This window comes from Oncorhynchus nerka, linkage group LG7, assembly GCF_034236695.1.
Source record: "Oncorhynchus nerka isolate Pitt River linkage group LG7, Oner_Uvic_2.0, whole genome shotgun sequence".
Taxonomy (NCBI): Eukaryota; Metazoa; Chordata; class Actinopteri; order Salmoniformes; family Salmonidae; genus Oncorhynchus; species Oncorhynchus nerka.
The window spans coordinates 91,793,098-91,805,201 of record NC_088402.1 but is presented as its reverse complement, the minus strand read 5'-3'; the positions used below and the strand labels follow the sequence as shown (position 1 = coordinate 91,805,201).

General features: G+C 46.8%; 1 protein-coding gene across 1 annotated transcript; it reads left to right on the top strand.

The window, feature by feature from the left end:
* Nucleotides 1-460: 460 nt before the first annotated feature.
* LOC115123614 (neuropeptides B/W receptor type 2-like) lies at nucleotides 461-2,857 on the top strand. Its single transcript, XM_029652959.2, has 2 exons — nucleotides 461-541; nucleotides 916-2,857. The coding sequence occupies exon 2, from the start codon at nucleotides 1,083-1,085 to the stop codon at nucleotides 2,115-2,117; it is 1,035 nt and encodes a 344-aa protein (XP_029508819.1). The 5' UTR covers nucleotides 461-541; nucleotides 916-1,082; the 3' UTR covers nucleotides 2,118-2,857.
* Nucleotides 2,858-12,104: the final 9,247 nt, after the last annotated feature.

The following is a 12,104-nucleotide window of genomic DNA, read 5'->3' as shown; positions in this document are numbered from 1 at the left end:
TGTTCCCATCATAGACCACTGTAGTGTTCCCATCATAGACCACTGTAATGTTCCCATTATAGACCACTGTAGTGTTCCCATCATAGACCACAATAATGTTCCCATCATAGACCACTGTATTGTTCACACTGTAACAACACAACGCCTAACAGTAAGGCAATCAAGGTAACATTATTTTGTTTACATACACCTACGTATATGTCGAGGAACAACAACGTGTTGGATTTTCATCCCTACAGGAGAGAAAGATAGCCTCACATTAGCAGCCATGTACCACACAGCAATATGACCATCAGTTTATCTGTACAATACATTTCACAACGGGACTATGCGGAGTAATATGGCTATGACCGACAGCAAGGTGAGTGCCTCAGGCCTTGATATCTGAATGGAACGGGGCACTGTGCTGTGGACTGACGTCACCTGTCCGCTTCCCCCCCAATCCAACTAGTTGGGACGTGGACAGCTCCAGCTCGCGTTGCTCCTGCTCACTGTCAAACAGAAGGCAAGAGGGGAAAAGGAGCAAGCCTCCTCTGACACGGTAAGCTCCTAATTGAGCTTTTCTTTTTTTTTTTTTTACATAAAATGCACCTTTACTTTTGATTGTGTATAAGAATAATGGCACGACCATGATCCCGCTAGATATTTTAAAACGTCAATATTATTATTATTAGTATTGCTGAATACGTATTTCTGCTCTCAGTACTTGATCCGTTTAAAAATAACATTTATACTTGTGGACCTATTGAAATATATTTGTGCATGTGGACGTTGTGGCATTCCATTCCATTATGACGCAGGGTTACAGTATAATAGGCTATAAAAAAAGTGTTTTGAAGACAATATTAATGGCAGAACAGGTTTGTTATTATGTTCTGCTTTTAAATTTGTATACAATATTTGTGTTCTCCATAGATTTCGTGATGCGCAACGCGTGCGTAAAACCAGACCGAGCCGACCTACACAGCAGCCAACAAGGAACTTCACGACTGCCTGTTTTTAACTCTGAACAAACGTGCGTGATGAACGACGTGCTTTCCTCTATACTTATGTGATATAATACCTTTTAGAAGACGTTGAAGATGGAGAATATATCTATCGCGAACACCCGCAGCGGAGCTCCGGTTGTGTGTAACGAATCCATGGACTACTATTATCTGAGCACGACTAACCGGACAGATCTGAACTGCACGCCGCAATCAGAGTTATACTTTTATGCCGACCTCTACGTGGTCCTGCCGGTGATATATTCGGTGATATGTGCCGTGGGGTTAACGGGGAACACGGCCGTTATCTACGTTATCCTCAAAGCGCCCAAAATGAAGACGGTGACCAATATGTTTATCCTAAACTTGGCGATAGCCGACGACCTGTTTACTCTGGTCCTACCCATCAACATCGCCGAGCACCTGCTCCACTACTGGCCCTTTGGAGAGGTGCTGTGTAAGGTCATCCTGAGCATAGACCACTATAACATCTTCTCCAGTATCTACTTCCTGACGGTCATGAGTGTGGACCGTTATCTGGTCGTACTGGCGACGGTGCGTTCCAAGCGCATGCCCTACCGTACCTACCGCGCAGCGAAGATAGTGAGCCTGTGCGTCTGGATCCTCGTGATTCTAATCGTAATGCCGTTCACGGTATTCGCTGGGGTCTACATCAGTCCGGACGACTCGGACAGAAAAAGCTGCGTCCTCAGCTTCCCGAGCCCGGAGAGTTTGTGGTTCAAGGCGAGCAGGATATACACCCTGATCCTCGGCTTCGCCATCCCGGTGTCGACCATCTGTATTCTCTACACCATGATGCTGTACAAACTACGGAACATGCGCCTCAACTCCAACGCCAAGGCGCTGGACAAGGCTAAAAAGAAAGTAACTATTATGGTGTTTATAGTCTTAGCGGTGTGTCTGTTCTGTTGGACCCCGTTTCACCTCAGCACCATAGTGGCTCTCACCACCGACCTGAGGACCACTCCGCTGCTCATCGGGTTGTCCTACTTTATCACCAGCCTCAGCTACGCAAACTCTTGTCTGAACCCTTTTCTTTACGCCTTTCTGGATGACAGCTTCAGGAAGGCTTTCAAGAAGATGCTAGAATGTAGACCGGCAGGAATGTAGTAGCCTACAGTGATTTAGCGGCTAGTGGATACATGTTTTAAGATAGTATGTTAATATTGATATCAATCAAAACAAACTATGATTATATTATTTATGTATTCTTGAATCAGTGTTAGGGGCTGTTCATTGTTGCCATAGTTACCACTTAAATATTTAACATGGTGTAAATGATATGGGAAAACGAATTTCTATTCCGGGCAAGCCTGCCCTACTCGTGAATTGGGGTGGGGGTTATTATGAAGGATTCTTCTCCTTATGCCACTTTATTTTTCAATGTACTTTTGTCTCCCTCTTCTGTCCCGAGAGGGCAGGTTGCCTACACTGTAGTGACGCTACGGGCCTTGAAAATCAGGGCCGTAACATATGGGAAGTCCTCTACAATGACCACACTGACTCAAGACGATGATGTAGCTTATCCTGTAAATACTTCTTCTTCTAAGGCAACTATAGTCAGTGGTGGTGTCAACTAATGCATAGGCATAATGTATCCAGGCTAATAGTCTATGTTTACGGAGAATAATAATTACAACATATTACCGTGTTCGAGTATTCATTTGTGTTGACATGACACCCTTTGAAAATAACTTTGAGCTTTTCCGATGCCAAGAGAGTCCACCTGGTACCTAATCACAGCTACTGTAGCACTTCTATACTGTATCATCCAAACAGAAATACATTGACTTTTTTTTATATATATATATATATATATATATATATATATATCTGCTGACAAATAAAATATAAGCAAATAAACTGTGTGTTTTATTTTGTAGGATGGCAATATAGGCTCTCTTTCATAATGGACCTTACAGAGCATATGAGCCAACATCATTCGGCTGCTGTGTGCGTCCAGCTAAATGCATCAATACCAAATAAACCGAATGTGGTATATATGCGACGTCTAATTTCTGTATTTATCTTTACTTATTCACTGGATATGATGTGTCATACAATAATGATGTGCTGACTGTCACATACCCTTAAATACAACAACAAACATATATATATATATATATATAGTAACTATGTTCAAGTAAATATTACCATGCACTGTGCAGTATGCAAAATTCTTTATAAAAAAACAAAAACAATCAAGTCCAATACCTTCAGAGCCGAGTTGGGCCAATGTTTAGAATTTAGAGTTTAGAATTTAGAAATTTGGAATTTAGAGTTTAGAATTAGGTCTATTTCCAGACATTCAGTTAAATAGCCATTTATTAAACAATATAAATAATATAATTTTATACGATTGAAATATTTCCCCCATGTAATGTTAATTGGGATCTAACATGGCCGCCGTAGAATGTTGTAGGTTCATGTAAAATTGTTCCGACTCGGTAAATACATGTGTCTGGACATCTCTGTGGCAGGTAGCCACATTTCTAAATCAACACATGTTCACAAGGGAGATTTTATTTATTTATTTTACCTTTATTTAACCAGGCAAGTCAGTTAAGAACAAATTCTTGTTTTCAACGACGGCCTCGGAACAGTGGGTTTAACTGCCTGTTCAGGGGCAGAACGACAGATTTGTACCTTGTCAGCTCAGGGGTTTGAACTTGCAACCTTCCGGTTACTAGTCCAATGCTCTAACCACTAGGCTACCCTGCCACCTCTACACTCTAACCACTAGGCTACCTGCCGCCCCCCACTCTAACCACTAGGCTACCTGCCACCTCTACACTCTAACCACTAGGCTACCTGCCACCTCTACACTCTAACCACTAGGCTACCTGCCACCTCTACACTCTAACCACTAGGTTACCTGCCGCCCCTCCACTCTAACCACTAGGCTACCTGCCACCTCTACACTCTAACCACTAGGCTACCTGCCACCTCTACACTCTAACCACGAGGCTACCTGCCTACTTCTACACTCTAACCACGAGGCTACCTGCCACCTCTACACTCTAACCACCAGGCTACCTGCCACCTCTACACTCTAACCACGAGGCTACCTGCCTACTTCTACACTCTAACCACGAGGCTACCTGCCACCTCTACACTCTAACCACTAGGCTACCTGCCACCTCTACACTCTAACCACTAGGTTACCTGCCGCCCCTCCACTCTAACCACTAGGCTACCTGCCACCCCTACACTCTAACCACTAGGCTACCTGCCGCCCCTCCACTCTAACCACTAGGCTACCTGCCGCCCCCCACTCTAACCACTAGGCTACCTGCCACCTCTACACTCTAACCACTAGGTTACCTGCCACCTCTACACTCTAACCACTAGGCTACCTGCCACCTCTACACTCTAACCACTAGGTTACCTGCCGCCCCTCCACTCTAACCACTAGGCTACCTGCCACCCCTACACTCTAACCACTAGGCTACCTGCCACCTCTACACTCTAACCACTAGGCTACCTGCCGCCTCTACACTCTAACCACCAGGCTACCCTGCCGCCTCTACACTCTAACCACCAGGCTACCCTGCCGCCTCTACACTCTAACCACCAGGCTACCCTGCCGCCTCTACACTCTAACCACCAGGCTACCCTGTCGCCTCTACACTCTAACCACTAGGCTACCCTGCCGCCCCTCCACTCTAACCACTAGGCTACCTGCCACCTCTACACTCTAACCACTAGGCTACCTGCCACCTCTACACTCTAACCACTAGGTTACCTGCCGCCCCTCCACTCTAACCACTAGGCTACCTGCCACCCCTACACTCTAAACACTAGGCTACCTGCCGCCCCCACTCTAACCACTAGGCTACCTGCCACCCCTAAAACCACTAGGCTACCCTGCCGCCCCTCCACTCTAACCACTAGGCTACCTGCCACCTCTACACTCTAACCACTAGGCTACCTGCCACCTCTACACTCTAACCACTAGGCTACCTGCCACCTCTACACTCTAACCACTAGGTTACCTGCCGCCCCTCCACTCTAACCACTAGGCTACCTGCCACCCCTACACTCTAACCACTAGGCTACCTGCCGCCCCTACACTCTAACCACTAGGCTACCTGCCGCCCCTCCACTCTAACCACTAGGCTACCTGCCGCCCCTACACTCTAACCACTAGGCTACCTGCCACCTCTACACTCTAACCACTAGGCTACCTGCCACCTCTACACTCTAACCACTAGGCTACCTGCGCCTCTACACTCTAACCACCAGGCTACCCTGCCGCCTCTACACTCTAACCACCAGGCTACCCTGCCCCCTCTACACTCTAACCACCAGGCTACCCTGCCGCCTCTACACTCTAACCACCAGGCTACCCTGCCGCCTCTACACTCTAACCACCAGGCTACCCTGCCGCCTCTACACTCTAACCACCAGGCTACCCTGCCGCCTCTACATTCTAACCACCAGGCTACCCTGCCGCCTCTACACTCTAACCACTAGGCTACCCTGTCCCCTCTACACTCTAACCACTAGGCTACCCTGCCGCCTCTACACTCTAACCACTAGGCTACCCTGCCGTCCCTACACTCTAACCACCAGGCTACCCTGCCGCCTCTACACTCTAACCACTAGGCTACCCTGCCATCCCTACACTCTAACCACTAGGCTACCCTGCCGCCTCTACACTCTAACCACTAGGCTACCCTGCCACCTCTACACTCTAACCACTAGGTTACCCTGCCGCCTCTACACTCTAACCACTAGGCTACCCTGCCACCTCTACACTCTAACCACTAGGTTACCCTGCCGCCTCTACACTCTAACCACTAGGCTACCCTGCCACCTCTACACTCTAACCACTAGGCTACCCTGCCGCCCCAAATGGCTCAACTCAACTGTTTGTAGTAACAAGAAGTATTTGGGTGTCCTGGATTCAAAAAGTCATACGGTAGAAAGAAGTAAAAAAAAAAAAAAAACCTGCACTTCACTAAAATATTATTTAAGGTTTAATTCATGTTTTTTTTTAGCAGCAAAGGTGAGAGCAAACTGAGGTATTTTGGCCACAGCCTTTGGCAGCGTTTCATTAGATTTCACAGGCGTATAGTGGAAGAGCACCACCTACTGGCTAATATAGGGAACTACGGTTGATCTGATGGATTTATACTATTAGACCAACTTTATTCAGGCACATGACTTATATCTATTATCACATTATAAATAGGCCCTACACATTTAATTAAATGATTAGGTCTCAGTCTGTCCTGTCTATTTCCAACTTGAATATACACACATAGAACAATGTTAAGTAATACAGTCCCCTTCCTCACAGAGAGATACATTGTTGACTGGCGTCGTATCCCAAATGCTGCAATATTCCCCATGGGTTCGGTCTAAAGTAGTGCACTACATAGGGAATAGGGCCCTGGTCAAATTTAGAGCACTACATAGGGAATAGGGCCCTGGTCTATAGTAGTGCACCATATAGTGCCATTTGGAACAAGGAGCTACCTCTCACATGGTCTCTCCTGCTCCTATCTCCCTCAAGATACAGGGTCTCTCCTGCTCCTATCTCCCTCAATATACAGGGTCTCTCCTGCTCCTATCTCCCTCAATATACAGGGTCTCTCTTGCTCTTATCTCCCTCTAGATACATTGTCTCCCCTGCTCTAGATATATGGTCTTTCCTGCTCCTATCTCCCTCGAGACATATGGTCTCCCCTGCTCTTATCTCCCTCTAGACACATGGTCTCTCCTGATCTTATCTCCCACTAGACACATTGTCTCCCCTGCTCTTATCTCCCTCTAGATACATGGTCTCTCCTGCTCTTATCTCCCTCCAGATACATGGGCTCCCCTGCTCTTAAATCCTTCTAGATACATGGTCTCCCATGCTCTAGATACCCGATCTCTCCTGCTCCTATCTCCCTCTAGATACATAGTATTTTCTGCTCTTATCTCCCTCCATATACATGGTCTCCCCTGCTGTTATCTCCCTATAGAAATGTGGTCTCCCTTTTTCTAGATACATGGCCTCCCCTGCTCTTATCTCCCTGTAGATACATGGTCTCCACTGCTCTAGATACATGGCCTCCCCTGCTCTTATCTCCCTGTAGATACATGGTCTCCACTGCTCTTATCAGCCTCTAGATACATGGTATCCCCTGCTCTAGATATATGGTCTCCCATTCTCCAGATAAATGCTCTCCCCTGCTCTCCCCTGCTCTAGATACATGGTCTCCCCTGCTCTAGATACATGGTCTCCCCTGCTCTAGATACATGGTCTCCCCTGCTCTAGATACATGGTCTCCCCTGCTCTAGATACATGGTCTCCCCTGCTCTAGATACATTCTCATCTGATCTAGATAAATGGTCTCCCCTGATCTAGATAAATGGTCTCCCATTCTCTAGATAAATGATCTCCCTTGCTCTAGATAAATGGTCTCCCATTCTCTAGATAAATGGTCTCCCTTGCTCTAGATAAATGGTGTCCCTTGCTCTAGACAAATGGTATCCCCTGCTCTAGATGAATTGACTCCCTTGCTCTAGATAAATGGTCTCCCTTGCCCTAGATAAATGGTCTCCCTTGCCCTAGATAAATGATCTCCCTTGCTCTAGATAAATGGTTTCCCCTGCTCTAGATAAATGGCTTCCCCTGCTCTAGATAAATAGTCTACCTTGCTCTAGATAAAGGGTCACCCCTCCTCTAGATAAATGGTCTCGCTTGCTCTAGATAAATGGTCTCTCCTGCTCTAGATAAATGGTCTCCCTTACTCTAGATAAATGGTCTCCCTTGCTCAAGATACATGAACTTACAGCTGTAATCGCAGCAAAAGGTGGCGCTACAAAGTATTAACTTAAGGTTGCTGAATAATTTTGCACGCCCAATTTTTCAGTTTTTGATTTGTTAAAAAAGTTTGAAATATCCAATAAATGTCGTTCCACTTCATGATTGTGTCCCACTTGTTGTTGATTCTTCACAACAAAACACAGTTTTATATCTTTATGTTTGAAGCCTGAAATGTGGCAAAAGGTCGCAAAGTTCAAGGGGCCGAATACTTTCGCAAGGCACTGTATATTCTACTCTACTATGTCCCATTCAGGAACACAGTTGGGGACAGGCCTTGTGGATATTAATTAGATATTACACTCAAAGATTAACTCACCATGATCTTTTTGAAGGCATCTTTAGTTATTTTATATTAACAACAAATAAATATATATACAGTGGGGAGAACAAGTATTTGAAACACTGCCAATTTTGCAGGTTTTCCTACTTACAAAGCATGTAGAGGTCTGTAATTTTGATCATAGGTACACTTCAACTGTGAGAGACGGAATTTAAAACAAAAATCCAGAATAAAATACTTATGTCATGCAATAAAATGCAAATTAATGACTTAAAAATCATACAATGTGATCTTCTGGATTCCGTCTCTCACAGTTGAAGTGTACCTATGATAAAAATTACAGACCTCTTGTTACGGTTTTCTTCCGTCGAAAGAGAGTCGGACCAAAATGCAGAGTGGTATTTTTGATACATGTTTAATGACGACGAAAAACGAACAATACAAAACAACAAACGTAACGTGAAAACCTATACAGCCTATCTGGTGACAACAGAGACAGGAACAATCACCCACGAAACACTCAAAGAATATGGCTGCCTAAATATGGTTCCCAATCAGAGACAACGATAATCACCTGCCTCTGATTGAGAACCAACTCAGACAGCCATAGACTATGCTAGACAACCCTACTAAGCCACAATCCCAATACCTACTAAAACCCCAATACAAAAACACACCACAAAATAAACCCATGTCACACCCTGGCGTAACCAAAATAATAAAGAAAACACAGAATACTAAGACCAGGGCGTGACAGAATCCCCCCCCCCCCCCCAAGGTGCGGACTCCCGGCCGCACACCTAAACCCATAGGGGAGGATCCGAGTGGGCGTCTGTCCACGGTGGCGGCTCCGGCTCGGGACGTGGACCCCACTCTAACAAAGTCTTAGTCCATTTACCTCGCGTCCTTAGATAGGCGACCCTCGCCGCCGACCTAGGCCTAATAACCTTCACCAAGGACCCCACTGGACTGAGGGGCAGCTCGGGACTGCGGTAGCACGGGACTAAGGGGAACCTCGGGACTGAGGGGAAGCTCGGGCTGAGGGGTAGCTAAGGAACGGAGGGGTAGCACAGTACTGAGGGGTAGCACAGTACTGAGAGGAAGCTCAGTACTGAGAGGAAGCTCAGGCAGGTAGTTGGATCTGGCAGATCCTGGCTGGCTGGTGGTTCTGGCAGATCCTGGCTGACTGGCGGTTCCTGGCTGACTGGTGGATCCTGGCTGACTGGTGGATCCTGGCTGAATGGCGGATCTGGAAGATTCTGACTGACTGGCGGATCCTGGCTGACTGGCGGATCTGGAAGATTCTGGCTGAGTGGCGGATCCTGGCTGACTGGCAGATCTGGAAGATTCTGTCTGACTGGCGGATCCTGGCTGAATGGCGGATCTGGAAGATTCTGGCTGACTGGCGGCTCTGGCTGCTCCATGCAGACTGGCAGCTCTGGTTGCTCCATGCAGACTGGCAGCTCTAGCTGCTCCATGCAGACTGGCAGCTCTAGCTGCTCCATGCAGACTGGCAGCTCTGGCTGCTCCATGCAGACTGGCAGCTCTGGCTGCTCCATGCAAACTGACAGCTCTAGCTGCTCCATGCAGACTGGCAGCTCTGGCTGCTCCATGCAGACTGGCAGCTCTGGCTGCTCCATGCACACTGGCAGCTCTGAACAGGCAGGAGACTCCAGCAGCGCTGTAGAGGAGAAAGGCTCTGGCAGCGCTAAACAGGGGAGGCGCACTGTTGGCCTGATGCGTGGTGCTGGCACTGGTGGTACTGGGCTGAGAACACGCACAGGAAGCCTGGTATGGGGAGCTGCCACCGGAGGACTGGTGTGTGGAGATGGCACTGGATAGACCGGACCGTGCAGGTGCACTGGAGCTCTTGAGCACCGAGCCTGCCCAACCTTACCTGGCTCGATGCCCACTCTAGCCCGGCCAATGCGAAGAGCTGGTATGTACCGCACCGGGCTATGCACCCGCACTGGAGACACCGTGCGCTCCACAGCATAACACGGTGCCTGCCCGGTCTCTTTCGCCCCCCCGGTAAGCACAGGAAGTTTGCGCTGGTCTCCTACCTGGCGTAGCCATACTCCCTGTGAGCCCCCTCCCAAAGACATTTTTGGGGCTGTCTCTCGGGCTTCCATCCGCGTCGCCGTGCTGCCTCCTCATACCAGCGCCTCTCCGCTTTCCCCGCCTCCAGTTCTTCTTTGGGGCAGCGATATTCTCCAGGCTGTGCCCAGGGTCCTTTTCCGTCCAATATCTCCTCCCAAGTCCAGAAGTCCTGTGATCGCTGCTCCTCCTGTCGCTGCCTGTCACCACGCTGCTTGGTCCTGTTGTGGTGGGTGATTCTGTTACGGTTTTCTTCCGTCGAAAGAGAGTCAGACCAAAATGCAGCGTCGTATTTTTGATACATGTTTAATGACGACGAAAAACGAACAATACAAAACAACAAACGTAACGTGAAAACCTATACAGCCTATCTGGTGACAACAGAGACAGGAACAATCACCCACGAAACACTCAAAGAATATGGCTGCCTAAATATGGTTCCCAATCAGAGACAACGATAATCACCTGCCTCTGATTGAGAACCAATTCAGACAGCCATAGACTATGCTAGACAACCCTACTAAGCCACAATCCCAATACCTACTAAAACCCCAATACAAAAACACACCACAAAATAAACCCATGTCACACCCTGGCCTGACCAAAATAATAAAGAAAACACAGAATACTAAGACCTGGGCGTGACACCTCTACATGCTTTGTAAGTAGGAAAACATGCAAAATCGGCAGTGTATCAAATATTTGTTCTCCCCACTGTATATACTGTATATGTATATACATATATATACACATATACATATATACATATACATGTATATTACAATTACAATTACTACCATACAATACTCAGTAATACCACTATAAAGCTCATTACTATCACCAAACAGCACATTATTACCACTAAACAGCACATTACTACTACCATACAATATTCAGTACTACCTCTATGAAGCTCATAGAGTACCAGCACTACCACTATACAGTACAAGCAACTACCACTATACAGTACCCAGTACTACCACTATACAGTACCCAGCACTACCACTATACAGTACCCAGCACTACCACTATACAGTACCAGTACTACCACTATACAGTACCCAGTACTACCACTATACAGTACCAGCACTACCACTATACAGTACCAGTACTACCACTATACAGTACCCAGTACTACCACTATACAGTACCCAGCACTACCACTATACAGTACCCAGTACTACCACTATACAGTACCAGTACTACCACTATACAGTACCCAGCACTACCACTATACAGTACCAGCACTACCACTATACAGTACCAGCACTACCACTATACAGTACCCAGTACTACCACTATACAGTACCCAGTACTACCACTATACAGTACCCAGTACTACCACTATACAGTACCAGTACTACCACTATACAGTACCAGTACTACCACTATACAGTACCCAGCACTACCACTATACAGTACCAGCACTACCACTATACAGTACCAGCACGACCACTATACAGTACCAGCACTACCACTATACAGTACCCAGTACTACCACTATACAGTTCCCAGTACTAACACTATACAGTACCAGCACTACCACTATACAGTACCAGCACTACCACTATACAGTACCCAGCACTACCACTATACAGTACCCAGCACTACCACTATACAGTACCCAGCACTACCACTATACAGTACCCAGTACTACCACTATACAGTACCCAGTACCCAGCACTACCACTATACAGTACCAGCACTATCACTATACAGTACCAGCACTATCACTATACAGTACCAGCACTACCACTATACAGTACCAGCACTACCACTATACAGTACCCAGTACTACCACTATACAGTACCAGCACTACCACTATACAGTACCAGCACTACCACTATACAGTACCAGCACTACCACTATACAGTACCAGCACTACCACTATACAGT

Coding starts and splice junctions, on each gene's coding strand:
- LOC115123614 (XM_029652959.2), top strand. CDS start 1,083: ATGGAGAATATATCTATCGCGAACACCCGCAGCGGAGCTCCGGTTGTG.